General features: G+C 50.7%; 2 protein-coding genes across 2 annotated transcripts in view; both read right to left on the bottom strand.

The window, feature by feature from the left end:
- LOC115338870 (arf-GAP with SH3 domain, ANK repeat and PH domain-containing protein 1-like) overlaps window positions 1–20,583 on the bottom strand; it is a 34,281-nt gene extending 13,698 nt beyond the window's left edge. Inside the window, 12 exon segments of the mRNA XM_041122648.1 lie at window positions 712–812; window positions 1,025–1,111; window positions 2,501–2,579; window positions 3,043–3,128; window positions 5,021–5,150; window positions 5,265–5,314; window positions 8,079–8,153; window positions 8,610–8,752; window positions 9,028–9,054; window positions 14,611–14,656; window positions 20,132–20,287; window positions 20,289–20,583. Coding sequence (XP_040978582.1) covers window positions 712–812; window positions 1,025–1,111; window positions 2,501–2,579; window positions 3,043–3,128; window positions 5,021–5,150; window positions 5,265–5,314; window positions 8,079–8,153; window positions 8,610–8,752; window positions 9,028–9,054; window positions 14,611–14,656; window positions 20,132–20,287; window positions 20,289–20,552 — 1,244 coding nt within the window. The 5' untranslated portion in view covers window positions 20,553–20,583.
- A 907-nt stretch (window positions 20,584–21,490) lies between these two features.
- The window catches only part of LOC115339718 (fer-1-like protein 4), a 51,067-nt gene continuing 45,177 nt past the window's right edge, over window positions 21,491–27,380 (bottom strand). The window contains exons 41-45 of the mRNA XM_030010087.2: window positions 26,486–26,584; window positions 25,952–26,193; window positions 23,763–24,043; window positions 22,959–23,059; window positions 21,491–22,428 (exon numbers count right to left, since the gene is read on the bottom strand). Coding sequence (XP_029865947.1) covers window positions 22,248–22,428; window positions 22,959–23,059; window positions 23,763–24,043; window positions 25,952–26,193; window positions 26,486–26,584 — 904 coding nt within the window. The 3' untranslated portion in view covers window positions 21,491–22,247. The remainder of the gene's footprint in view (window positions 22,429–22,958; window positions 23,060–23,762; window positions 24,044–25,951; window positions 26,194–26,485; window positions 26,585–27,380) is intronic.

The following is a 27,380-nucleotide window of genomic DNA, read 5'->3' as shown; positions in this document are numbered from 1 at the left end:
CTCTCTCCTGTGGCCCACAATGCCATCTCCAAGGCAGCACCAACCCATGCTGTGTCTAATTCACCCCACATTTCTACCCCTTCCCCTAATTCTCACCATCAGGGAGCTGAGCCCAGTAATGAACTATGAGGGCAGAGGGGTCTGAAAGGCAAAGGATGGGTCAGGGCTAGGGAGGCAGGGAAGGGAGAAGAGAGAAGAAAACACCACCAGGACTGTACATAAATCCCCAGTGCACCCCTGAGCGTCTCCCACCTGGGAAGGGTGCAGGAGTCAGGGCTCCTCATCCCTGAGCAGGCGTGATAGAGGAGGTTCTGGAAAGCAATGAGTGCCTGGGAGAGGAGGAGAAGCACTGACCCTTCCCCATCCCTCCCAGCACAAGACTTTTGGGGTGTTGGATGAAGGCAGTGGGATCCCCGCTGGAAGGAAAGACAGGGAGCTGGTTCTGGCTCCCCATGGTGGGTGCAGGGGTCCTCGCCACCAGCACTCGCAGGTCTTGAGAGGACATTGGACAGCTTCATGGGAGAGGAATGCTCTCAGAGCTAAAATATGGTCACAGGTTGCGTGGAGCTCTGCGTTGAAAGCTGTTGGAGGCTTGTGCTGTTCCTCTGCCTTGTGGCCACCACAGGGAGAGAAGGTTGGTCTGGGTGAGCCCTGCTCTGGCCCTAGGTCACCAAAGCACAATTGAAAGGGTCATGCTGTTTCCCAACTTACCCATCGCTTTTCTTGAAGAGGGTCCCTGACTTGTCTGTGCCGTACTGCTTGTTCCCTTGCAGCTGGTGCATATTGTACCCTGCCCGCTTGTTCCCAGGGTCCTGGCAGAAGAGAAACAGCAGCAAGGCCCTACTCCATCAGTACCACTGGCAACCGAGAATGTGTCCTCATGGGACTGCTAGGGACCGTATGCTCCCCCAGAGCTCACCAGAAACCCCACGGCTTTCTGCATTGGCAGGCAGGCGCTATATAAGCAGATGCTGTGCCGTGCCCTCTGCCCCTGTGTTCCCTTGCAAGAAGGATCAGACTTTACCTCTTTCTGCTCCAGCTGCAACACTGTTTTCAGATGATCCTGAAGGGAGCAGAGCTGCTGCTTTGCCTCGTCCTGCCTGATCTTCATCTGAAAGGCACCAGTGCATAGGGAGCTGCTCACATGGCAGCAGGAGGCTCCTGCCTCAGCTGCGGCATTCCACTCCTTCTTCCAGGTGCAGTGGAGGTGCCCCCACACCACCCTCTGCCCTCACCGCCTCCCCACATCTGTGGGTGGGAGGTTGCCACTCGTCCCCTGCAGCGCTGTGGTATGCGGCATGTGCAAGAAGCACTTCAGTGGAAACCTCATTGAGAGGAGGGACCAGGCATGTCCCAGCACTGGGACTCCTGCAACATGAGACCACAGGAGAGCAGTCTGCCTTTTACTGAGAGAACAGCTGTTTGCAGCTCTCTGCGCAGTAAAAGCAACCAAGTGCTTGAAGATCACTGTGGTGGTTGTTTTTATTTCCTTGGTACTGTCAGTAATTAAAATAATTAAAAGGCCTCCAAGCCATCAAAAAGTTGATGGAGCTTGGCAAAGGAATGTGGCCCTGAAACGGACCCTGGGGTTTGTCTGCATGAGGTATCCATAAGGTGCTGCTTGCTGTGCTCGGTTACCCTGCTCTGGGGTGGCACCTCCCCTCTTTTTGTTATTTACATAATGAATTTTAATATGATTACAAATTATGGAACAAGCAGGGTAACACCCCTAGAGCAGATTGATTCAAACAAAGCAGCAGATGCCCAGAGGAGACCTGCACTACAGGACCAGGGGAGATGAGTACAAGTGATGCTGATGCAGTATCTGGGTGAAGACCCAAGCCTCTGCAAATCTTGACTAGCAAGGAGGTATGGAGAAGGATAAGCAAACTGGAACAGAGGTCTAGAAATGCTGGGAAACCAACATAAACCCTCTGCTGCACTTGGAGGACATCATACCACCTGGGACTTGAATGCTCAGACTGCCTCTGAAAGCCTTGCTACTTGGAAAAACTCCTTTCTGCCTCGAGGCCACATATGACTGACAGAACTCAAAGTCAAAAGCTAATGTTCACAGGGCTTACATGACCTGCCTCTACAGCAAAATAAAGGCCCTGAGGAAATGCATTAAGAGCTTGAGTTGGCAGCAGCAGCATGGAAAGCTAAAAGTACGAATTAAAAATATGGAAGTCTGCAGAGCAGCTAGGGCTTTGGCAGATGAATACATTAGTGCCTCCTTGGTACCCATGTTTACACTTGTTCTTCCTGCTCTGTGTCCTGCGGTATGGCACCATAATTTTCCCACTCCCAGTGATGGCTGAATTTCACCCCTCCATGGGCTGCTGCACATCACAGGATCAGGAAAAAATGATTAATAGATGTGAAGAGCTGCAAAAGTCCTCCGTTCTGCTTCTGCAGAGGAAGAGGAGGCACTGGGGAAGACATGACTGCTCTCCAGCCTGCCCCTGCTTGCTGCACCCAACTTCAGATGAATACTCACACTCTGCAGCTGTGGGACGAGGTTGTTCTCTGTAAACTTCTTAAGTTTTGCCATTATGTTTAAACATTCCTGGAAAAAACTGATAGGAGAGGCTAACATAAGGGCATGTCCTGAAATCCTGCTCTTAGCACTGGCTCTGAAGCCTACAGACCCCAGGCTCCCTGGAGCTCCTGCTTCAAAGCCCATCCTGCCTTCAGCAGGCAGTGCTTTCACTTCATATGTGAAAAAAATCTTTCTTAGGAAATATCTTTTAGAAAGATTTGGAGGCAGTTAAATTCAGGGAGAGTGCTCAGCAGTCTTTTTTGCATCCCAGATTTATGCTTTACACTGGTTTATGAAAATGTCAAACTAAAGAGAAGAAACACACCCCATTGAGATCCTTGCCTCCACTGCATCCAGGAGAAGAGGACTTTCAGCAAGTTACAGGGGCCAAGCCCACTGGAGGAACCCAGGCCCTGCAAGTTAAGCCACCCCCAGGTCCCCTCTACAACCAGCACTTCTGGAGAGAAAGGGCATGCAGGCAGGTTACCAGTCGCTCTTACTTGAACTGTGAGCTGCAGTGCTTGATGTGGTTTTGCAGCAGGTCAATCCCCTTCTTCGTTTTGATCTCGTTGACTTTGATTAGATACTGAAGGGAAAAGGACATAGGGACTGAATTCGTAGCTTAGAGAGAAATGCCTTTTATACACTTTTTGTTGGCCCCCCTCCCAGAGTGTTGCGGCCCATCCTGGCAGTCACACCCTGATGGGAGCAGATCATGTGGCTTTTATGGGGTGAGAAGATGGTGGTAAGCAGGGTCCAGTGCTTTGATCCAGCCAATAGAGCGGCAGACCTACAGTGGTGGCATGGACTCTGGGCTTGCTGGGCTTTACTTATGCAGGGCAAACATTCAGTTAATACACCATCAAAGATTCATCACTCATGGTGCCTTCACTGAAGAACAGCTAGCTTTCCTACAGACCTTCAAAACTCATCACTCAAGAACCAAGTTCCTCCAAGACCCACTAGACTTGATCCATGAACTGCACCACTTCCACCTGACCCTACTGACAATGTCAGTGCTGCGAGCCTGCCTGCCTATATCCTACACACAGCTAGCATCTCAGCCTGCCTTGACGACCTTCAGAAGCAAGCTGAAGGTTCAGATTTCCAGCCCAAATTTATCTGCCACCTCACTCAGCCCATCCTCCACCATAACAACCTCACCCATGAAAATCAACACTGGCCCTTTCAGTTGGTGGACTGACAATGTGAAACAGTGTGTTGTGCTGTGAAACACGTTGAGTATTTCTCCATCCATCTCTGGACTATGCCTACACTAGCATCAGCTCTCTTGACATTGCAACTACTGTAAAAACAACAACCTACCAACAACTATTTCCAGAAGACCCACAGGCCAACATAGTAAATCACCTTCCAAAATACATGTTGAAAATGGCTAACCTCAGACTTCCCTCTATGTAGTCTGAGGGAATCATTCAAAATACCCTCAATCCATCAGAAGGAGTGTTTCCTAGAAGACACCTTCTCAGGAACATGAATGCCACATGTGGACTCACATCAGCAAAGAACAAAACCGCCACCTGACCTACTGGCTCTGTGTAAGGACAATGCAGCTCCGTAGCACAAGGGCTTCTGATGTTTGAAGTAGAACAACAGTTTCAGCATGGAAACAGTAACTGTTTCCAATATATGGTTACAAAGAGCTGGATATTTTGGATGAAATTGGTATCTTCCAATCTTTTACTCATCTGTTGCTTGTGACGTGTGGCAGTGGGAGCAGGAAATCCCATTTGCAGGGGAGTTGGGCTGAGTTTATGCCAACAAGCAGAGGGAGGGCTATGGTGGAACCATCTGAGAGGGAGCAGGGACCTCAGTGCCAGCAGCACCCACTGTGGGCAATCGGGAAGAAGCTTGGACCCAAAGCCTTTGTGGGGTTTTTCCCAAGTTGTTATCTCTACTGCCAGGTTAATATAGGCTCAAGCTTTGGCTAAACTCCTTGATCAGCCCCTGCCCCAGGTTGGCTTGAGCCTACCACAACCCAGGCAGCTCTCCAACTGAGGGAATATGCCCAGGGTCTCACTGGCACAACAGACTCAACCTGCTGAGCAATGGTCCCTGAGGATCTGCAGCCCACCTTGGTGTGAGCAGAGGGAGCTGCCGGATGCCACTGGCACCTGGGGCAAAACCTGGGGGACTTCAGCACCCCAGGAAGTCAGAAAGGGCCCTGCAATACCCCAGACACAAGCACCACTCACTGACCGGGGACAGAAGATGGCCCTGAATGAAAAACCAGTGTGGATTCAGACAAAAAAGCTGCTTTGAAACAATTCCAGGTCGGAGGGCAAGTGAGAAACACCAGAGTGAGAGTCACTGTTGAAGTCTGCCCACTCCAGACCAGGCTCTGCTGGGGCTGTGGCACAGTTGCTGTGCACCAATGGGAGGGAAATTCATCCCTTGGATGCCGGTTCAGCAACTCTAACACCACTCTGTACAGCACAGGCTGATCCCTGTCCTTACCTCACACATGTTCAACTGGAAGGTCCTGCACTCCTTCTCCATCTCCTCAGCAATCTCCCCCCAGCTCACCTCACTCTGCACCATGCCATGCTGTTTTGCCAGCTCACACTTCTCCTTCTCGATCTTGGTGCTCAAGGAAAGAGGAGACATGCATGAAAGGCTCCGTCTGACTGCTTGCCAGTGAAGGCAGACAAAAACCAGCCTCCAAGTCCAGGCCTTGGGGTGAGGGAGCCTGAAGACTTACAGTTTGCTCTCATAGTCTTTGCAGGCCTTCTCAAAAGGCTTCTTGAACTCCTAGGAAGAGCCAAAGACACCATTTAATGACTACGACTGGGACAGAGCCTTCCTCATCCTCAGCATACTATGTTCCCACTGGGTCACCCTAGCATAAAGGCCCTTGCAGACCCAGGACATGGCTGTCCACAGGAGTGTCCCTCTTCAGGATGGTCCTCTCCTCTCCTCAGTGCCCAGTGGACAAGTGCACTCACCAGAGCAGGTTCACTCATGGGCACATGCTCGCACACACACTCAAATACACATAAGCTCCAAAACATACATCATGCATATGTACATCACGTAGGTATGTATGTACCTAGCAGTACCCAGCTATAACACCTTTCACAGACTCACAATTTTAAGGGCAGAAGGAATTGCTCAGACACTCACAAGCCAGAAAGTACCAACCAGGTTCTCACCTGCTGAAGCCAGAATGTCATGTTTAACTGAAACACCACTTAGAGAGACATCAGAAACCCACCCAAACCTGGCAACATCATCACAATCTGATTCTTCCCGGGGTATTCATTTAATGTTGAATTAGTCTTGCTGCTAAAAAGCCATCATTTGTTTCTCATTTGACTTTGCATGACTTTTACTTCTCTCCAGTGGTTAACATCTTGGTATGTTCATCTGCATTTTTCCATTAAATGCATTTACTTACATCACCCATGTTCTGCCCTGTTCTCACCACTTACTGCTCTGCAAACCTCTGTGTCAAAGAAAGACAGAGTAAATCAGGTTCGAGGGGACTGCAAGAGGTCTCTAGTCTAACCTCCCGCTTGAGGCAGGAACAGCACTGAATTCAGACCAGGCTTTGCGCAGGCAGATGTTGAAAAAGCCCAAGGATGGAGATTCCACAGCCTCTCTGGGTGCCTGTCCCAATGCCTCTCTGTCCCCCAGGGTGAAATTTCTTTATTTATGTCAAGGCAGAACCTTGTCAGGACAGATCTTGCATTTATCTCCATTCTAATGAAAATGTCAAACTGATTCAGGTCAGCCTCTGATTCCTGTTGGATCCCATTAAAAATGCCTTCAGCTTACTCATGACCCCCTGCAGGCAGCTGGATTTTTTCCTCTCTCTCTCCCTGTCTTCTTGGTTCCCAATCTTCTTGACATTGTCCTTAACAATGCAAATAGTGGACTTTTTTTTTCCTTCGTATTTTATATTCTTTTATTAATTTACTTCACACCGGAAGTTCCAGAATTTGCTCTCTCCTTCCACTTTCATGCTCCTATATAGCACAAGCTTCCAAATGGATGCCTAAATGCTCGTAATTTGTTTCAGTATTTGGCAATTAGTCCTTTTGAAGTCCCCAAATGCTGCCACAGCTCCCATCCTTCTTTCTGCAACCCTGTCCAAAACTTTCCCTCCACTTTCCCAGAGGTTCAGCTGTTTGCTCAAGGATCCCCAGCTCTGATACAGCCCAACTGCAAAACCTTCATCAAGCATCTGAGGGAACTGCAGAGCTGGAAGAAAATCTATAGAGTGGAACCATACAAGATTAAAAAGGTAAAATTACAGAGTTCAGGTTGTTGAAACAGGTTCATTACTAGCTCAAGGATGCAAGAGGAAAAATAGTATCATGGAAAAATATAAAGTCCTAAAAGAAGAAAACACAGAGTGTTTGCCAGAGTATCAGCAGGTCTGGTGGAAGACAGCAATGACCAATAGCAAGAACCTGTTGCAGGAAGCAGCAGCTCTGTCTCTGCTCCTCCCAAGCTGGTCTGCCTGGCCAGCATGAGTCCTTGCGTGTCTCATCATGGTGCTGAGCGTAACACCAGTCTCATTAAATTTTAACAATCTTATGTGCGCATCAGCCAATAAAAAATTGCTTTACTGTTTCAACTTGTACATACCCTGCTCGCAGAGTCTGTGTGCCCAAAATCACCTGGGGAGGAATGGTGCCAGGTCACAACTGGCGTTTGCTCCACCACGTTAGATGCAATGATCACCAGTCCCTTGACAGTGACCTTGCTCCAGCATTGCAATCAGGATTGGTCCAGCCTCCTCACCCTGAACGCCCACAAGCATGGGCACCCCTATGCAGACAGAGGCACCCAGGGGCAACTGCACAGAGCTGATGGCCTGAGTATGGCCACGGGGACATAGTGGTAAGAACATGTGTGCAGATTTACCAAGGACCATGATGACCTTCCCATTGGTTAAAAAAAAGCAAAAATTAAATACGAGTTTGATGCTTTTCCTAAAATCTGCATTGATGAGCGCTGTGAAGCTCACTGATATCTCTACAGTGCTGAAAATCAAATTGCATGGTCACTTCAGTACTTGCTACTCTGCAGTCCCTGAGAGGTACCTGCAGCTGGTAGGTACACACATGCACACTCAGATTCACACCAACACACATGTGCTTACACATGTAAATGCAAGGGCTACAGGTGGGTCTGCGGCGGGGCGACCCTCACTGGGAGGCTGTGGGGGCGTTTGTGCACTGATGGCCAGGGAAGATACAAACATTTGGTGCACAACACCGTGATTTTTTTCCCTCATAGCAAATACCACCAGACTCCTCCAGATTCAGCCAGGTGCCTGCAAACAGGCAGAGGTCCCAGCTAAGGGCCACCACTAGCTTGACCTGTGGTGTGAGGCACCAGCCTCAGGAGGAGGCAGGATCTGGCACACAGCAGGTGCAGGCAAACCTGCCCTTCTAACACCTACCCCTGCTGGCAGGCAAGGTGTGAGCCAAGGATGACACCCCACACCTGGTACCTGCTCTGTCTCCAACCCCACCTCAGCGCAGCCCTTTCAGCCCCTGCTTACCCCTTTGAGTTCTTTCATGTCACCCTTTATTAATGACTCCAGGGAAAAGTTAATGTTGTGGTACAAACTCTGCAACTGGAAAGGAAAGAGAGAGATTATGCCGCTAGCACTGCACCCCTGCACCGCTTCTCATGCAGAGAAAGCAGAGCTGTTTGTGAGCCTGCACAGGAACCACTTTGGAAAACAGTCAGCTGAAAGCCTCCATCCTTGGAAATTACCAAGCTGGAAAAAGCCACAGTCTCTCTCTGTTGGTGAGAGCCTGGCTTCAAGAAGGATGGAGGACAGGAGACCTCCAGAGGCCTCTTCTGAGCAGCCTCAGAAGTCTGCACAGATAGCCCTGGCTGTGCAGGCTGCACCACTGGCTCTGCAAACACATGCCATGGCCTCCTGCCTCTGTCTGGGGAAGGGGATGAGCTCGGACCTCCAGGCTGTGACCCAGAGCCTGCTGCTCTTCCTTGGAATCCCCGCCAGCATCCCCTTGCAAGCCATGGGCCCCACTCCAATGTACATGCAGGAGACAGAGCTGTCTACCAGGCTCCTGACAGCAGTCAGCAGCTCCCGGGAGAAGGCAGCAAAGGTGCTAAAGGCACTGGCCAGCTGTTCCTCACCCTCCAGCTGGTAGTTGGCTGAGAACTCCTGGGCAGCGATGTGGGCTTCGAGGTGGCTGATGAGGTCTGGGGGAACATGGATATTCTCTGGTGAGTGCAGGGGAAAGGTCAGGATGAGTGCCCAACCCCTGCCTCCCTTCTGGGGGTCACTATGCCAGGTTCTGCTCACACACCAGAGCCAGCTCCTGTTACCTGCTGCTGCCCCCACCACTACCCCCAGATATAAGGATCCCTGAGATGTATATTCCCTGCCACGGTTAACCCGACCTGCAGCGAGGACTCCCCTCATCCATCCATTGCCGTCTCCCTGCTCCTGAGGCCCTGTTCTGTCCTATCCTGACCTTGTCCACAGCTGTGCTCTGCCTTGGCTGCTTTCCTCATTGTCGTGGTTTCAGCCCAGCCGGTAACAAAGGACCACGCAGCCGCTCGCTCACTCCTCCCGCCCCCTCCGGTGGGATAGGGTGGAGACGGAGGAGAGAAAAGAAAAAAAACCTGGAACCTCGAGGGTTGGGATAAGGGCAGTTTACTGGGACAACGCAAAAAAAGTTACAACAACAACGACGGTACTAATGAAAGAGTATACAGAAAAGAGCGATGCACAGTGCAACTGCTCACCACCCGGGACCCGACGCTCCGCTACTTCCCCCACCGAAAGTCGAGAGAGAGAGCAGGAGCGCCCTCCCCCCGGCCCACTCCCCATTTATATACTGAGCATGATGTCACATGGTATGGAATAGCTCCTTGGCTAGTTCAGGTCAGCTGCCCCGGCTATGCCCCGCCACCTCCCAGGTTCCTGTAAAAATTAACTCTATCCCAGCTGAACCCAGGACATTATCCACCCCTTATTCTATACCATTTACATCATGCCCAGATCTTACATTTTCCAATCAACCACTACCACTTTCCTTGTCTTATATATAGATATATATGTACATGGACCCCCCCCCCCCCACACACACATACAAATAGTATTCCCTTAGTCAATGGGTTATCCCTCCAATGTGTCCATCAATTTTATTTAGTCCATGACTTTGAGGCTCCATCTGTTGTAACACTTCTTCAGGATAAGAGAGATGGTGTGAGGTGTTGGGTTGTTGTATGCTGTCTCTGGAACTTCTGGCTGGTACATTTGATGCAACCCACACCCTTGGTCTGCAGGTCGAAGATGCTGATCTTAAGGAAATTGCTGGGCGCCAGTTCAAGTTCTATCACTGTTGTTCTTGGCTCAGTTTCAAAGTCCATTCTTCAGTCATTTGAGTAATTCTTACAGTAATACCCTTGATATGGCATATAGACACTATAGATACAATGACATACATTGGCAGGTTATTTAGCAGTTAAATATCATACAGCCTAGTTCACTGGCTATTCTCTCTTTCAGCAATGTCTAATGCTAGCTGGATGGGTTTCACCTCTGCAAACTGACTCGATTCACCTTCTCCTTCAGCAGTTTCTGCGACTAGTCGTGTAGGACTCCATACAGCAGCCTTCCACCTCCGATGTTTTCCCACAATGCGACAGGACCCATCAGTGAACAGAGCATATTGCCTCTCATTTTCTGGCAGTTTATTATACAGCGGGGCCTCTTCAGCCCGTGTCACCTCCTCCTCTGGCGACATTCCAAAATTTTTGCCTTCTGGCCAGTCCATGATCACTTCCACAATTCCTGGGCGACTGGGGTTTCCTATGCGAGCCCGTTGTGTGATCAGTGCGGCCCACTTACTCCACGTGGCATCAGTTGCATGATGTGTAGAGGAGACCTTCCCTTTGAACATCCAGCCCAGCACTGGCAGTAGGGGTGCTAAGAGGAGCTGTGTTTCAGTACCAACCACTTCTGAGGCGGCTCGAACTCCTTCATATGCTGCCAATATCTCTTTTTCAGTTGGAGTATAGCGGGCCTCGGATCCTCTGTATCCCCGACTCCAAAACCCCAGGGGTCGACCTCGGGTCTCCCCAGGTGCTTTCTGCCAGAGGCTCCAGGTAGGGCCATTCTCTCTAGCTGCAGTGTAGAGCACATTTATAACATCTTGTCCTGCCCGGACTGGCCCAAGAGCTACAGCATGAACAATCTCCCGCTTAATTTGTTCAAAAGCTTGTCGTTGCTCAGGCCCCCATTTAAAATCATTCTTCTTCCGGGTAACTTGGTAGAGAGGACTTACAATTTGACTGTAATTTGGAATATGCATTCTCCAAAAGCCCACAACACCTAAGAGAGCTTGTGTTTCCTTTTTATTAGTTGGTGGGGACATAGCTGCTATTTTGTTGATCACATCCATAGGGATCTGACGACGCCCGTCTTGCCATTTTACTCCTAAGAACTGGATCTCCTGTGCAGGTCCCTTGACCTTACTTTCTTTTATGGCAAAACCAGCCTTCAAAAGGATTTGGATTATTTTCTTCCCTTTCTCAAAAACTTCTTCTGCCGTGTTGCCCCATACGATGATGTCATCAATGTATTGCAGGTGCTCTGGAGCTTCACCTTTTTCCAGTGCAGCCTGGATCAGTCCATGGCAAATAGTGGGGCTGTGTTTCCACCCCTGGGGCAGTCGATTCCAGGTGTACTGGACACCCCTCCAAGTAAAGGCAAACTGTGGCCTGCACTCCGCTGCCAAAGGGATGGAAAAAAATGCATTAACAATGTCAATTGTGGCATACCACTTAGCTGCCTTTGATTCCAGTTCATATTGAAGCTCTAACATATCTGGCACAGCAGCGCTCAGCGGTGGCGTGACTTCATTCAGCCCACGATAATCTACTGTTAGTCTCCATTCCCCATTAGATTTCCGTACGGGCCATATGGGACTATTAAAGGGTGAGTGAGTCTTGCTGATCACTCCTTGACTTTCCAATTGGCAAATCAGCTTATGGATGGGGATCAGGGAATCTCGGTTGGTGCGATATTGCCGCCGGTGCACCGTCGTGGTAGCAATTGGCACCTGTTGTTCTTCAACCTTCAGCAACCCCACGACCGAAGGGTCTTGAGAGAGACCAGGCAGGGTAGACAGCTGTTCAATCTCCTCCGTCTCCAATGCAGCTATAACAAAAGCCCAACGGTACCCTTTTGGGTCCTTGAAATATCCCCTCCTGAGATAATCTATACCAAGGATGCATGGGGCCTCTGGGCCAGTTGCAATGGGGTGTTTATGCCAGTCATTCCCGGTTAGACTCATTTCAGCTTCCAATACGGTTAGCTCTTGGGATCCCCCTGTCACACCAGAGATACAGATGGGTTCTGCCCCTTTATAACTTGATGGCATTAGGGTGCATTGTGCACCAGTGTCTACTAGAGCCTTATATTCCTGTGGGTCTGATGTGCCAGGCCATCGAATCCACACTGTCCAGTAGACTCGGTTGTCCCTCTCCTCCACCTGGCTGGAGGCAGGGCCCCTCTAATCCTGGTTAGAATATTCGTTACTCACTTTTCGCACCCGTGAATCAGAAGTCCCTTCAAGAGGATCAGAAATGTGATCAGCCCATCTACTGCATCTGGGGGACTCCTCACAGGAAACTGGAGCAGCAGTTTTCCAAGAAGAATCCTCTTTCCTGGTTGCTTTTTCTCGCAACTCCCGTACCCGTGCATCCAGGACTGAGGTAGGTTTTCCATCCCACTTCCTCATGTCCTCTCCATGGTCACGCAGGTAAAACCACAGGTTAGCCCGTCGTGTGTACTTTCTCTCTCCTCTCTCTTGGGCAGAGGAATGCTTACTCCCAATAGCTGCGATGCGGGCCTGTACAGGTGGGGAGGAGGACATATCCACTTTGAATTGCTGGAACTCTCGGGACAATTCCTCTACAGCCGAGACACAGGCCCGTAGGGAGGAAGAGAGACTTCCTTCGTATTGCCGGAGTTGGACAGCCAATTCATCCACCGTTTGTCCATGGCCTTCTTTCCAGGACATTACTGCCAATGAGTTGGCATAGGTTGGTGGTGCACTTCGTAGAAACTTCCGCCACATGGGTTGTGTGCATTGGACTTCATCTGGGTCTATGGGTGACTGCGCATTTTCTGGATCATTATAAATCACCTCCAGCACGGCTAATTCCCTCAGGTACTGGATACCTCTCTCCATGGTGGTCCACTTGCCTTGGTGACATGTAACTTCATCCTTGAAGGGGTATCTTTCCTTCACACCTAACAGAAGTCGCCTCCAGAGGCTGAGGACTTGTGTTTTTCTCCCAATCGCCTTGTCGATGCCCCCTTCCCTAGACAGAGATCCCAACTGCTTGGCTTCCTTACCCTCTAATTCCACACTACTAGCCCCATTATCCCAGCATCGGAGCAGCCAGGTAACAATGTGCTCACCTGGGTGGCGGCTAAAATCTTTTCGCACATCACGCAACTCACTCAGGGATAGAGATCGGGTGATTATTTCAGGTTCTGCCTCTTCCTCCTGTTCTCGTGATGACCCTGGTTCATCTTCATCTCTCACTGAGCGAACTGATTTCTTTGTGTGTTTCTTTTTCTGTACAGGGGCGACTGATACTGGCACAGGTTGGTTCTCTGGTTTAGCTGCAGTATCTGTCACTGCGGTTGGGGTAGCCGTGCTGCCTGTTGCCGGGGTAGGGGTAGCCACAGTGCCTGTTGCCGGGGTTGGGGTAGCCACAGTGCCTGCTGTAGGGGTAGGGATAGCCACGGTGCCTGCTGTCCTGTTTTCCATCTTTTCCCCCTTTTCTCCCTGAGGGTGCTGCCTAATATCAAGCAATGTTTGGTAGATACTGGCCAGGGCCCAGCACAGTGCAGCGAGTTGTACGTCTTTGGAATAGCCACAGCATTTTTCTTTCAAATATTCTACCACTTCATGAGGGTTCTGTAGTTGTTCGGGAGTGAACTTCCAAGCCACTGGGGGTGAGAAGTTCTCTAGATACCTGCCCATATCCTCCCACATGCCGTGCCACCCATGAATATCCAGCTTTGGGGCAGATCTCTGGGTGGTACTCTTAAAGAGCCTTTTTGTAGCCCTAAACAAGACCTGAAACATATTCAGGAGGCATAGCACTAACAGCACACTGGCTTGTGCATCCCAAGGATATTCAAAGTTCTCAAAAGCTGTTGTAATTAGTCGGAAGAAGAAAAGGGAGGCGAACGGACGGGGGGAAGTATCCCCCCCAACTCCCCCATGGATTGGCTGTAATTACCAATAAAATCCGATAGAAGGTGCCCAAAGTATGGAAATGATATCACTGCCTCATACAGATACCAGCTTAATCTCATGACCAGTGATGTAATCATTTCACAAGTCGACATTGCCCAGTATAGCAAAATGATAATCCCAATCACTCTCCCAGAGGTGAGAAACGTAACTACAGGCAATACATAGAGCATATAAGGACTTACAAAACGCCACCATGTAAACAAATTAATCAACAATGTGACTAACATCTATTTATCTAATATAAGGAATGCGTATGACAAATTTGTTTCAACACGCTCTAGCCAGATCTGTCGTTATCTCAACCCTTCGTGCCCCACGTTGGGCGCCAAAAAGGACTGTCGTGGTTTCAGCCCAGCCGGTAACAAAGGACCACGCAGCCGCTGGCTCACTCCTCCCGCCCCCTCCGGTGGGATAGGGTGGAGACGGAGGAGAGAAAAGAAAAAAAACTGGAACCTCGAGGGTTGGGATAAGGGCAGTTTACTGGGACAACGCAAAAAAAGTTACAACAACAACGACGGTACTAATGAAAGAGTATACAGAAAAGAGTGATGCACAGTACAACTGCTCACCACCCGGGACCCGACGCTCCGTCACTTCCCCCACCGAAAGTCGAGAGCAGGAGCGCCCTCCCCCCCGCCCACTCCCCATTTATATACTGAGCATGATGTCACATGGTATGGAATAGCTCCTTGGCTAGTTCAGGTCAGCTGCCCCGGCTATGCCCCGCCACCTCCCAGGTTCCTGTAAAAATTAACTCTATCCCAGCTGAACCCAGGACACTCATCTTCTGTAGCACAGCTCGGTCGGCATCCAAGGCCTAGAAATGCAGAAGAGATGGTCGTTGACTACATCCATACACACATTTCCATAACCCACAGAGCTTAGCACAAGCCTCAGCATCGCCAGGCTGGACTGTCCTGGTGGAAGACAGGGTAGCAGTCCATGTATATCTTAAATATCTGCAAGCCTTCCTGATGTTCTGGAAGAAGTGGTCAAACATTAAGACAGAATTGGAAGATATATTAGAAAAAGGAACAGACGGCATTGACAAAAAAAATGTGGATTTCAGTGGCAAGAGACTGTTAGTTACAAATTTTAGTATCACCACTGTCGGTGCCATTCTTGGGCTGAGAGGAGGAGGCATAGGTGGCTGAGGGGAGATGTTTGGAGGCATCTAAACTCTCTGCCTATGAGAGACTGGATTACAGATGTTATTTCATACAAGTACTGCTTGGAAGGAGTCTCATGCAATCTTTTGTTGGGAGCTGGATTATTGTCAATACCAGATCAGGTTTGCTGTACTTTGCTTAGTTGGGCTTTGAAACCCTCCAAGGATGGAGGTCACATGTCTAGTGACCTCTTGCAGGGCTGCACTGCCCTCTGCAGAAGAAACCTTTCCTAATGCCCAATCTGAACTTCGTGAGCCACAAAGTGGATATTGCTGCATGTTATATCATCTGATGCTGCCCAGAAGAGCTTGACATCATTGCCTAATAACTGGCATTAGATGAGTTGTGGGCTGCTGTCAGACACTCCCTCGTCACCCAGCTAAATCAGCCCAGCTCTGTTTCTCTGTTACCATCCACTGACCCTCTCTGGTTTCTCCACATCACTCCTGACTGGGGACAGTGTTTCAGGTATGACCCCTTCACTGGACTGATGTGAGACCCGACAGCTCCCACGTTGGGCTGGCCCTGCAGGAAGTGACATGGCTTCAATCCGAGTGTTGTCCTGACAGTGCCAATGCTCGAAGGTAGGGCACAGGCTTTTAAGATCCACAAACACTGATTTATGGGAGCAAACAGTTTTACTGCAATGTGGGAATGCAAAGAACAGCTCAGGGTGGACTTCCATGTTACAGCTAAGGCTACTTAAGTGGATGGGTGTGTACGCAGGGGAGTGGTACCACCACTGGCTTTGTCTTCTGTTGTGCACCACATCAGCCAAGTCACGCAGCTGAACCTGTGTAGTAGAGGAGGATGTGAGTCAGGCTCTGCATGATTCAGCACAGTCAAGACCGTAGCATGCAAAGATGTCACCATAAATGTTTAGGTACCCAAAGAGCAATAGTGCTGAAAACTTACCCACCTGCATGTTTCCAGAATTCAGTGCAGCAGGGATGTTGAGAACTTGAATTACAGACTTATACCCCAAAATAGGAGTTGCCAGACTTTTGGCTCCCCATGGAAGAGCTGCCACCCACAACTCTTAGCACCTGCACTTTCTTGTCCAGCCCAACTAGGGACTGAGGTTTTCCAGACAAGCCCTCAAATAGAGATTCCTGGGGCAATTGATGTAAGACCTCTAGGACGAGCAGGACTGTGCTCACACCAAACATTGCAAATCCAGGGAATCCAGTATTATGGTTCAAAGAGATCCCCATGAGACAAGGTCAGAAAGGTAGTGGTGGGATAGGGCACCTGAAGCATCTTATCACTGTCCTTTGGCGAAGCTGTTGGAGACACTCTTACCCCGTGTTCAGAAAATGACTTCAGGTTAATCCAGGACTTCAAGGACTAACACATCCGCCTCACAACCATATGGTTATTTTGAGCACCACCACGACGCAGGCACAGTCCCCTCCTGGGCCACAGCTCCCTGCAGTTGTTTAAGCCATTGCATGTGGGATTCATCTCACTAACCTTAGGCATCCCTTCACCCCTCTTCAGGTGAAGCCCTTTTGGCTTAAGTGAAGCCCATCTCCCTTGCAGAGGCTTCACCGGGGCAGCTTTTCCAGTTCCAGATGCTCTTACTTCCTCAACCCTACAGGAGATTTTTAGCCACACAGTTGGACTCAACCCCTTTCCTTCCCTGCCTGCCCTTGTAAGTGGCACTGGGAGGGAGAAATTTGGAGCCTGCTGCCACTGAGACCCTGATCTCCAACCTCCTTGTGGCCTGCAGAGCCTCTCTCCCCCTCACTGCCCTCTGCTGCTGGGACCCACCTTGACCAGGACAGCTGTATCCTTCCCAAAATGTCCCAGGAGCCTGCCCAGGTCCCTTGTGATGCCAGTCATCTTGTACCAGAAATTCAGCTCTCCACACACAGATGCTCAAACCTTCCACATCCATGGCCTTCATCTTCCTTTCTCCTGACAATTCCCCCCATGAAGGTGTAATCTTGATCCACAAATGACCCATCCACACCTTTGGGACCATTCCCTGCCTGCTGGACTGATGCTGTCAGACCAGGAGGCTTTCCTGCTTCAGAAAAGCAGCACCAGGGTGAGAATGCTCCGTGGCATCTGTCATGGTTTAACACTAGCCAGCAACTAAGCACCATGCAGCCACTCACTCACTTCCCCCCCACCCAGTCAGTAGGCATGATGTCCCATGGTATGGAGTACCCCTTTGGCCAGTTTGGGTCAACTGTCCCAGCTGTGTCCCCTCCCAGCTTCTTGTGTCCCTCCAGCCTTCTTGCTGGCTGGGCATGAGAAGCTGAAAAGTCCTTGACTTTGTATAAACACTACTCAGCAACAACTGAAAACATCAGTGTGTTATCAACATTTTTCTCATACTGAATGCAAAACATAACACTATACCAGGTACTAGAAAGAAAATTAACTCTATCCCAGCTGAAACCAGGACAGCATCCCAGAGGTCATCACCAACAGGGACCTCCAGCTCCCCAGGCTCCCCTCACCCAGTGAGCCCAGCTGCAAGAGGCAGCACTCCCTCCAAGGATCATGAAGTGTGTACAAGTACAGTCGCTGGCCACAAGTCAGGAAATTACATACCTGGCACTTAGCGCAGGAAACCCCAAGCTCCCTTCCTTGCTTGTTCTTTGACCTGTGTTTGTTTGCCTTGCAGGCACGGACCTGGTTCTGCACTCAGCTGAGCTGTGTGACTTCCCCTTTGGGGACCTGCCTCCAGTGGTGGAAAACTGGCTGATGTCCTCCCCCTGCAGCTCAGCACTCATGCCTTCTGCTGCCTGCATTGCTGCCAGGCTCAGTGCACACAGTGCCAGGGCTCTCCTTGCTCAAGGATGAGCTTTTGCTTTGTTTACTGCTTTATCCCACAGTGGTGCTGCTCTCCGTTACAAGAATGCACCTGCTGACACACTAAGACTCTTTGCTGTACAGAGTTCCCTACCCTATCAATAAAAGCCGCTGGCTGAACCACTGCAGAAGTCACCAGCACGGGTATTTCTGCCTTTCAGAGTTGAGACCCTGTGGCTCCAGCTCTTCCAGATCTGTTTTCGTCCCTGTCTGTGATTTCCAGGGAGCTGGGGTCACAGCACACTTCTCCCTTCTCACTAGTTTTCAAGAGTGCAGAAAGACTCAGAGTGGGAGGGACCATGAGTTCACATTGTCTGCATAGACATGGCATTAACACAAGACAACCTTGCATGAGCCTATACCCTGTGTGGGAGTCAGCAGTCTCCAGAAAGACATCCAAGCTGTGTTTAAAGAGGATGGAGACCAAGCATTCACTCCACCTTTTGACCACACACACCAGTAGTTCATTAAGTCACAGCTAAAATATTGCAATTAATTTTTTATTTCAGTGTCAGCTTCAGTTCCCAACTGCTGGCTCTCGCTTGCTCTTCTCTAGCACTGGAGTTGTCCTCCCAGTGAAAGTGCACAGAGGTGTCAGCTGAGCTACTGCACAGGTCAGAAGAAATTAAGTCCCAGATGAGAGCCCAGTCAGCCTCAACTAGCTGCAGGGTGAGAGCATGTCAGGCTCAGGGAGGAAGCAAGGAAGAGGCCAGCACTGATGCAGGCAGAGAGGACCGTCCTCTAGGACAGACAGCTCCTGCCAACACCAACACCCAAGCAAGAGAACTGGGGATACCCCATGATGTTGGAATTTCTCCTTGCCATGTGCTCAGTCCAGCCCTGATCTGCACCCAAGGATGAAATCATCTCCCCATGTCTCCTGGCTTACACAAGTGCTGCTGCCCAGCCAGCATGGCTCACACCACTGCTCCCTGCTCTCACTGCAGCAAATCCCCTGCAGACTGCACTGGGGGTTGGTGTCACATAGCAGCGGGAGCGTGTCATGAGTTTTATGTCCACTCTGACATGTAAGTCCCAAGCCAGGAGCTCTGCAGACATGAACAAGTTCAGCAGTGTTTCTCGCTAACCACAGCTTCCTGATGTAGCAGCTCTGTTTTAAAGGACTGAAGTTTTAGCTTTTCTTGGGGTGCAAGTGATAGAGTAACAGTTGAAAATTAAGCAACACAAGGAATTTGCTCCGTGCCCAGATGCTCCTGAGCAAGTCCTGGCCTCCGGAGGCCTGAGAAGAAAAAAAAAAAAACCTCAGTGACCATCACTGAACCAAATGATCTACAGGAGCACAGCTCCCCATCTGCTCCAAGCCTGCAGGTGCTGGGGGACTTCAGAGCACATTTACCAGACCTACCAGGAGGAGGCACCAAGAGGCTTGGAGCCCTCTGGACCACCATACGGAGAGTCCTACCTACCACAGTGGCAACATCTCATGGGTATTTTCCATGGGGGGTCGGGACCTTGATTTGCCCAGGAACAGGCCAGCATAATGGTTACACTATACCGGCCATAGTTTTCATCTAAGTCCCAAGGTGGGTCTAGGTGGGTGGTGGGATGCTCTCAGTGGGAAACCTGGACCCTCCACTGAGCCAGTCTTGCCCTCACTCACAGTCTTCCCAGGGCATTGAGCTCTGCTGCTCACTCCCTCATGTGCCAGCAGCATGCAGCAACCCCTTCCCCTCCCTCACCACAACTGATGATGCCTATTAGGGTCTTCTGGCTTTTGCCATCGGTCAGAAAACAAAGGCATTTGCCCCAAGTAAATTTTGCATCAGATGCTGCACTCAGCAGCCAGCTCTCATCCCGGCTCTGTGAGTTTTTGGAACCACTCATACATTTGGCCTCCGAACATCCCACATCAGTGTATCCCACAGCTTAACTCTGCACAAATGAGGAAACCATCCTGCTACCCCCAAAAACTTCCTTTAATTTTTTGTTTTGCTTTTAGTTTGATGCTTGTCTGTCAAAGGGTTCTGCCTTCTTTTTACTGCGTGGTGTGAGCCTGGTACGAGATACAGCCTTCCCACACAAACCTCTTCCCCCTTTGCTCTTGTCCCCACCAACTGACACGTGTCACCCGGCCACTACAACCCATCACAAGCCTTCACCAAATCTTTGCTTTTGAGTGTTTTGCAAACACCCAATGACACTCGCACCACTCTCCACTCATGGTGACAAATGATATGGTGATGCCTGAACTGGGATGCAGATCCTGCAGGACCACGATGGGGACAGCTCCCCCAACCCCTTGGAGAGCACCCCTGCAGCCTGCCGCCCCCGCTCACCTCCTCCAGGCTGCTAGCAGTGGCCTTGCAGCGGCCCATGTGGCTGGCGAAGACAGAGGTGGTGGGTGAACTGAGGTCTTCCTGTGCCTGCTGGACAAAGTTGCACGCTGAGATGAGAGCCGCCATGGTGCCGCAGCAAGGTGGCCCCAGGAGAGGGAACTGCCGGCGGGAGCCACAATTGCGCCAGGGCTGGGCAGGGGGCTGGGGTCACGCTGCTGCCAGCAGCAAGGGTAGGAGGAAGCCCCTCGCCTTGCACACCCATACCCCAAACAGACACACACTGACACACACCCAGGCACACAGCAGCATGGCTACAAATCCTGCAATTATAAGCTGAAATATTTGGGGGAAGCCTGAGGCAGACGCTTTGAGTCACAGGTAGCCTCAGCCTGGTGGTGCGGTGGAAAATATAGCTGAGCATAGCTGCGAGAGCTAAGGAGCTGCCTGGGGATGTGCACTGGGTGTGCTGGGGTGCACTGAGCTTGCTGGCATGGACCTGTCACTGCTGAGATGCACCAGGTGTGCTAGGATGCACCTGGCACTGCTGGGGTGTACCGGGCACCGTTTGTTTAGTCAACATCCCATTTGACAGGCCCTGCAGAAAGGCTGGGGGTGACGCAGCACTGGAAACAGCACTGTTGCACCCCAAGGCCCTGCTCTAGCCCCATGCAGATTCATTCACAGTACATGACCTGAACCCTTTGCAGCCTATTTCACTCCCCCTGCAGCCCAAGGGTCCCCTGGGGGGGGGGAGAGGTCTCCCTCTTTGCCATTCTGGGGCCCACACCCAGCAGCTGAACTCCAGCCCCCCTGAGGGAGCACCATGTCTGTCCCAGACTCGCACCTGGCTTCAGGTCCAGCCAGAGTCCTTACCTGCTCCCTCCCTGCCTGCCTGGCTCTGCCCAGCTAGTTTTCTCCCCAAAACTTATTCTATTCCTGCCCCATTCAAAAGACAATCAGGCAGCCATCTTCACTATAAAACCCCATTGTCAGTTAATGTCTTTGGAAATGCAACAGTCCCTCTGAGCATCATCTCCTGCACCAGGATGAGACGCCTCAGAAGGAATCTGTCCTGTCAAAACTCAGGGTAAAGCACCTCCACTTGAGATCAGATCATGTCAGGGCTTGTCTGTGCAGAAGACAGGAACCCTGGGGCACCAGAGACCATGCTGAGAACAAGTCTCATTTAATTGACATCAGCCCAACACCACAGTACAGATTCATGCTGACAACCTCATGCTGATGTCTCAGTGCTGTGCTATCCGGGAGGAAAGGCAAAGGGGCATCAGCAAGGACTGCCTGCAGCAGGCTGACCCCCAGCTTCAGAAGGCAGTTACAAAACACAAGCAGCATCAGAAAGAGCAGCCAAGGAGATTTTATTCCTGTGGAAATGAAGAGCCAAAATGAAGTTTGAAGCAAGCCTGAATCCAACCCAGCACATGCAGGAAAAGCTGTTAAGCAGCTTGTAAGGAGTGACAACCAGAAAGTCCATGTCCCAGGGAGTGCTACCACATCCAGAGCTTACTTTAACTCCAAGAGCTGTTCCTGTGTTCTTGGCATGGCAGGAAGCTCATGGCTACCTTGGCTCTGTTGTCCTTCTCTGTGGGGAACCCCATTCAAAGGTCTTCCAGGTCCTACCTCCACCAGGACTCTACACCAGACCTGCCTTCCCCCCATACAAGATGTTTTCAACTCTTCAGGCAAAGGCCTGGGAAGTGCCAAGTGTTGTCAAGCTGGGGCATGGACAGCTCTGTATGTCCCCATCTCTGCCAGAATCACTCTCAATGGCAAGAGCTGGGTTCAGCTGACGTGTCTGTGGGGACAGCCCCAGCAGACCCCGTTTTCCCACCCTCCCACACCAGTCCCACAAACAATTTTTTTCCCAAAGCTGTAACTGTCCTTCAAGTTTGCCTTATTTAGTAGGTTGGTTACTTGGTTTCTTAGCCTCTCATGGGTACTTAGCATGAAGCATGACTCCCCAAAGAGAGGCCACTTCTGCAGGTCTCTCACTCTGAGGTTGCCTCTGCACTTGCAAGATTTCCTTAAACTTTCTGGTCCAGTCTCAATTCCTGCAATAATCACCCCTGCCTTTGAGTAGTCCCGTGCTAGAGAGTATTTATCCATTAATGATCTTCTCGCTGATGTATCCAGGCATGGTGTAGATCAAAAGAACCAGGAAGATGGTCAGAACAGTGACAATGAACAGCACAATGATGTATTTCTTGTACCGCTTCCAGATAAAGAACACAAAGGTCTTCATGGGATTCACAAACCAGTTGAAAGAAGTTTTTGGCCGGCTGGAACAGGAAGGGAAGAATAAATAAACCCAGGCTCAATCCAGAGCAGCATGTTGGCCCCTCTGCTTTGGTGCCCTGCCACCCTCAAGGGTTGCCAGCTCTTCCTGCTGCTTCCAGACAGGATCACCCTAGAGGCTGCAAGAACTACAGTGCCTGTGAAAGCGCTGGAGACAACAGGACCTGAGCCTCAGGACAGCCCCCACAGAGCTGTTCTGCACCCATGTGGCTAACGGGTGCATTCACATGGTTAAACCAGAGCTGCCTTTTTTGTACAAGCAATGTTATGGCATAGCTGCCTTGAGCACCTCACTGAGATCAGCCCTGGCCCAGATGCTGCAGCCACAAGTCCTGCTGGACCCACTTGAGCTCTGGGAAGCCCTGGCAGCCCCAGTGCTGCAGACCCCACCACCCAGGGCCTCATTGATTGCCCTCAGCTTCCTGACAAGCAGATGTTCCCTGTCCTCATGCAAAGGGCTGCTGAAAACACAGCACTGTCCATCCATGTTAAAGGTGATAACACAGATACTCACTTAGGCTTTTCCAGGGGTTCAGGCTCTTTTCGGCCCAAACCAACAGGACTTTTCTCAGCCTCCTCCACAGTCAGCAACTGGAACTCCGCTTCCACCTTACCCTGGAGGGGGAATATGTCTGAGCCGCAGCCACACGTGTTGTTTCGCAGACCAGTCTGCTACCACACGGCCTGCCAGGACTGGATATTTTTCTCCCAGTTCCACTTACAGATGCTCAGAGCAATTAATTTTTCTCTCCAGGCATTAGCTACAGAATCTCTCACTTTGCAGCCAGTGGAAACTGTGGCCTGGCTGGAAACTTAACTGTTTCGCAGACAAGGCACTGTATTGTAATGCACTCCCCAGCTATCTGGATTTGTCTGCAGCCTCCCACACTGGCATTGAGCAAAACTCGGCCTTAGGCACAAACAATGGTCCACCAGCAGGGCAATCAGGAGCGAGTCTGCCCTGGGACAGTTGGCACCTGCCTGTCTGGGGTAGGCAGAGACCCTAGGACAAGCTTTTGCTCCAGTCCTGTCTGGTTGATGGGGAGCCATGTGACTCTTGCATTGCTCCCCTCACTGAGCACTGCTCTATGGGAAGCTCAGAGGAAGACATGAAGTTAGACACCCCCTGCATGCCACTGCAGCTCACACTTCTGGGTAGATGAAGTGCTGGATTTGCAGCAGATGGGACAAGTTTCCAGGACTCTGCACAAAGTCCTGGGCAGCTGGGTCATTGCTGCCTCTGCAGGACAGGTTGCCATGTCAAGGCAGAGGCAAAACGCTGGCTCTCTGCTCACATGTGCCAGCACCCTTGCCTTACCGTCAGGAGGTACTTGTTCCCACTGGGATCTGTGAACTCCATGTCCTCTGCTTTGACTGAGCTGCTCCACTTCTTTTTCTTCTTCTTCTGCTTGTCCTCCCTCTTCTCTCTCTCCTCGTCTTCTTGATCTTTGAGTTTGATGAAGGGCCACCAGCCCCTCATGCGCTTGTTTCGGAAGATGGAGAAGCGAGGTGTTGCATTCTCCTTGGCCATCTTGATGGTGCAATGCTCTGAGCTCTTGGCTGCCCGCACCATGTCATGCAGCTTCAGCTCGATGGAGCCTGCAGGCACAATGAAGAGGAGAGCTCATGGTGAAATCCTGAGGTCAGCCCCACACACCATTTGGCTTTCTGTCTCAGCCACACTCCCACCACCACAAGTAGGTCCCAGCTGCTGCAATGATCTAGCAGAGTCCTGCACATTTACAGGTGGAGAACCTGAAGCTCAGCATAAGAAAGGACCAGCCCAAGAGTTAGAGACTAAGAAGCAGAAGCCACAGGTCTTTTCTCATCTGTCATGTGGCCAGTTTGATTTGTGTGTGGTACAGGGGGTTATTTTTCTCCTTTACCATGTCCCACCCTGCTCTCCTCACATGTCCAAGCTCCTCTTCCCCTCTTGTTCCTGCAAACGTCAATAAAAAATTATAAAATCTGGGAAACTCTTTAAAGGTTTCAAGTCTGTCTTACATCTGAAACAGCCTCAGTTTATTTCCCTGCTTGGCCTTGCACCCCTGTCCTCCTTGGAAGGAGCTCCTGTCCCACTTTGGCACTGAGCCCTTGCAACAAATCAGTCTTATCGTGTACTGGTCTGTATTGCCAAAAGCATAGCCAGCAACCAAGGGATGTGGGTATTCTCCTCTGCTCAGCTCTGGTGAGACTGCATCTGGATACAGTGTCCAGGTTTGGACCCCAACACAAGAAAGGTGTCAACTAACTAGAGAGTCCAATGGCTGAGATAGTCAAGGCTAGAGTGTGTGTCATAGCAGGATCGGTTGCGAGACCCATGCATGTTCAGCCCAGAGAAGAGAGGTCAAGGGAGAGATCTTATTGTATCTCCCACAGCCTAAAGGAAGCTATAGAGCAGATGGAGCTAGACTCTTCTCAGACGTGGATGATGAAAGCACGTAAGGCAATGGACACAAGCTGCTGCAAGTAAAAAAATCTGAAAATTATGAGAATGGTGCAGCAAGTAAAAGAGGCCCAGAAGGGTGCTGGTATCTCCATCCTTGGAGATACTCAAAACTCACCCAGACAAGGCCCTGAGCAACCTGACCTACATTGCATCTAGAGCTGCTTGGAGCAGAAGGTTGCAAAATAATGACTGCAGAAGCCCTTTCCTGCCTAGAAGTTCCTGAGAGTGTACATGCCAGGAATCATTGGGATTGCTGTCTAACGCTTTCTTCAGTGCCTGAGTAGCATGGCTGAACCAATCACCACTGGAAGTGCCTCATGGAGGTAAAGGCCTTTAAATATACCATGGAAGGTTGATGAATAAAGAGAGTTTTTATCCTGCCCAAGAGACAGCAGGACAAAGGGGCTGCTTTTTAATGGGGAGGGCAAAGTTTGAAGAAGGGAGGGACAACTGAATGGCGTGCTACAAACTTGGGGATGGCAGCAGAAGCAGAAGAGAGGCAGCAGTATTTGTGCTAGTGTAGTGTGGGTGGAATCACCACCAGCCCACTGCATGCCCAGCCCAGCAGGTCTGGTTACTGGGAAGTACCAGAGCAGCTGGGGAGCTCCGATCCCCCAGCAATAGGATGCTGCAACTCAGGTGCAAATAGTCTCACAAGGGTTGCCAGTCCCTGTGCCCACAACGTAACCTCCTGGGAAAGCTGCTCTTTGGCCAAGTCTTTGGGATCTAAGTGAACGCAGGGAAAATGAGCAAGTTCATCAGAAAGATTGTGAGGAAGCAGAACCTGGAAGTCCTGTGGTGTCACAGGCCCTGAAAAAGGACACCAAGGCCCTGGAACAAGCATGCAAGCTCAACATGTCTGTGTAGGACAGGTGCCTATCTCCAGGTTCTGCCTATAGCTCACATGTGAAAAACCAGCCCAGGTGGCTGCTGAGCTGAAGAGCTTGACCTGATGTTCCTGGCGTCCCTTCTCAGAGAGCTGGGCCCTGAGGGGAACACTGTAATACTCCAGCAAGGTGAGGGACAGGTCACTCCGCTTCCAGCAGGTCATACCATACCTAGAAAGTCATTAGCTGAAATCCTGTCGTAATCCCAGACCTGGAGGACCAGAACAGCCGGTTCCCGAAACTCTGATTCCTCCACAGAGAAGACAGAGTCCTTCTTCTTGTAGGTGATCTCCTTCTCGGTCGGGAGATAGTTGAAGCGGAAGATGAACCTCCAGTTGAAATTGCCCTCCCCAGTCAAGGAGTTAAAGTGAACATCCGTCTCCTGCTTGTCGTGGTCAAGACCCTTTATCCAGCTGCAGGAGAAACTTAGTTATCTCCTACCCCTGTCAGCCAGCCCCAAAGGCAGAGCAGAAGGATGGAGGGGCTGAACACCATGGGGTAGCCGGAAAGGAAGAGTCAAAGAGCCAAACCAGACCAACACCTGACCAACATCTTTGAGGGTACAGCAGTTCATGCAGGGGACTGGAGTGGGGCACCTCATGCTGATGCAGGGAGCAGCAGAGGTTCAGAGGAGGCAGGGAGGGTGTGGAGCAGGGCAGGGAGCAGGACAGCCAGGCTCTGGCCTCCCTCTGGCTTCCATCAGACCTTTTCACGTAGATGTCACTGGAAGGCTCTCCTGTTACTGGATTGACATCATCAAGGATCACGTCATCTGTGTTCCAGATAATCACACGCAGCTCGTAGCTGTGGGAAGGGCACAGGGGTGAGTGAGACACATGCTCTCACCCCCAGTGCCTGGGAGGTCAGGTCAAGCCCACACCGGCAAAGCAGAAGGACTTGAACACTCCTAGCACTGTGGTCCCCTGCCAGGGCTCCTCTGGCCAAGCACAGCCGAGCAGTCTCACTGCCATGCACAAAGCCCTTCCTGGGGGGCTACAATGCCACAAGACAAACACCCACAGTCAAAACGGGCAGCTTTTGCAAAGCAAATCCCTGGTACATGGGAAACTCACCAGCATCACTTAGCCATAGGAGCACAGAAAGGCTTAGGCAGGAAGAGACCTCTGCAGCCTCTGCTCCAACCTCTTGCCCTAATTTCATAGTAGATCAGATTGCTCAGGGCCTTGTCAGCATGAGTTTTGAATATCTCCAAGAATGGATATCCCAGCACCTCTCTGGGTCACTCCATCCCTTTCCCAGGGTAGCTTCACTCTCATTGGGAAAATATTTTCCCTATATCCAGTTGGAGTTTCCATTGCTGCAATTTGTGTCCATTAACTCTTGTCCTTTCATGTGCATCTCTGAGAAGAATCTGGACCCTCCATCTCAATAGCCCCATTAGATCATTGAAAACAGCAGATCTCCTCCTTCACTTCTTCAGGCACCCAGAGGACATCTGTCCACTAGCCAAAATAGACCTAGATGAGTAGCTCTGACCTGGGTTTCTATCACCTTCATGTCCAGCCTTAGAAAGATTAGCCCTGCCCTTCACAAACACTTGTGCAGCTGAAGCGCTTATGCCCCATGCTGATACACCCAA

This window comes from Aquila chrysaetos, chromosome 3, assembly GCF_900496995.4.
Source record: "Aquila chrysaetos chrysaetos chromosome 3, bAquChr1.4, whole genome shotgun sequence".
NCBI lineage: Eukaryota > Metazoa > Chordata > Aves > Accipitriformes > Accipitridae > Aquila > Aquila chrysaetos.
The sequence above is the reverse complement of the archived record's forward strand: the minus strand, read 5'-3'. Positions and strand labels throughout refer to the sequence as shown.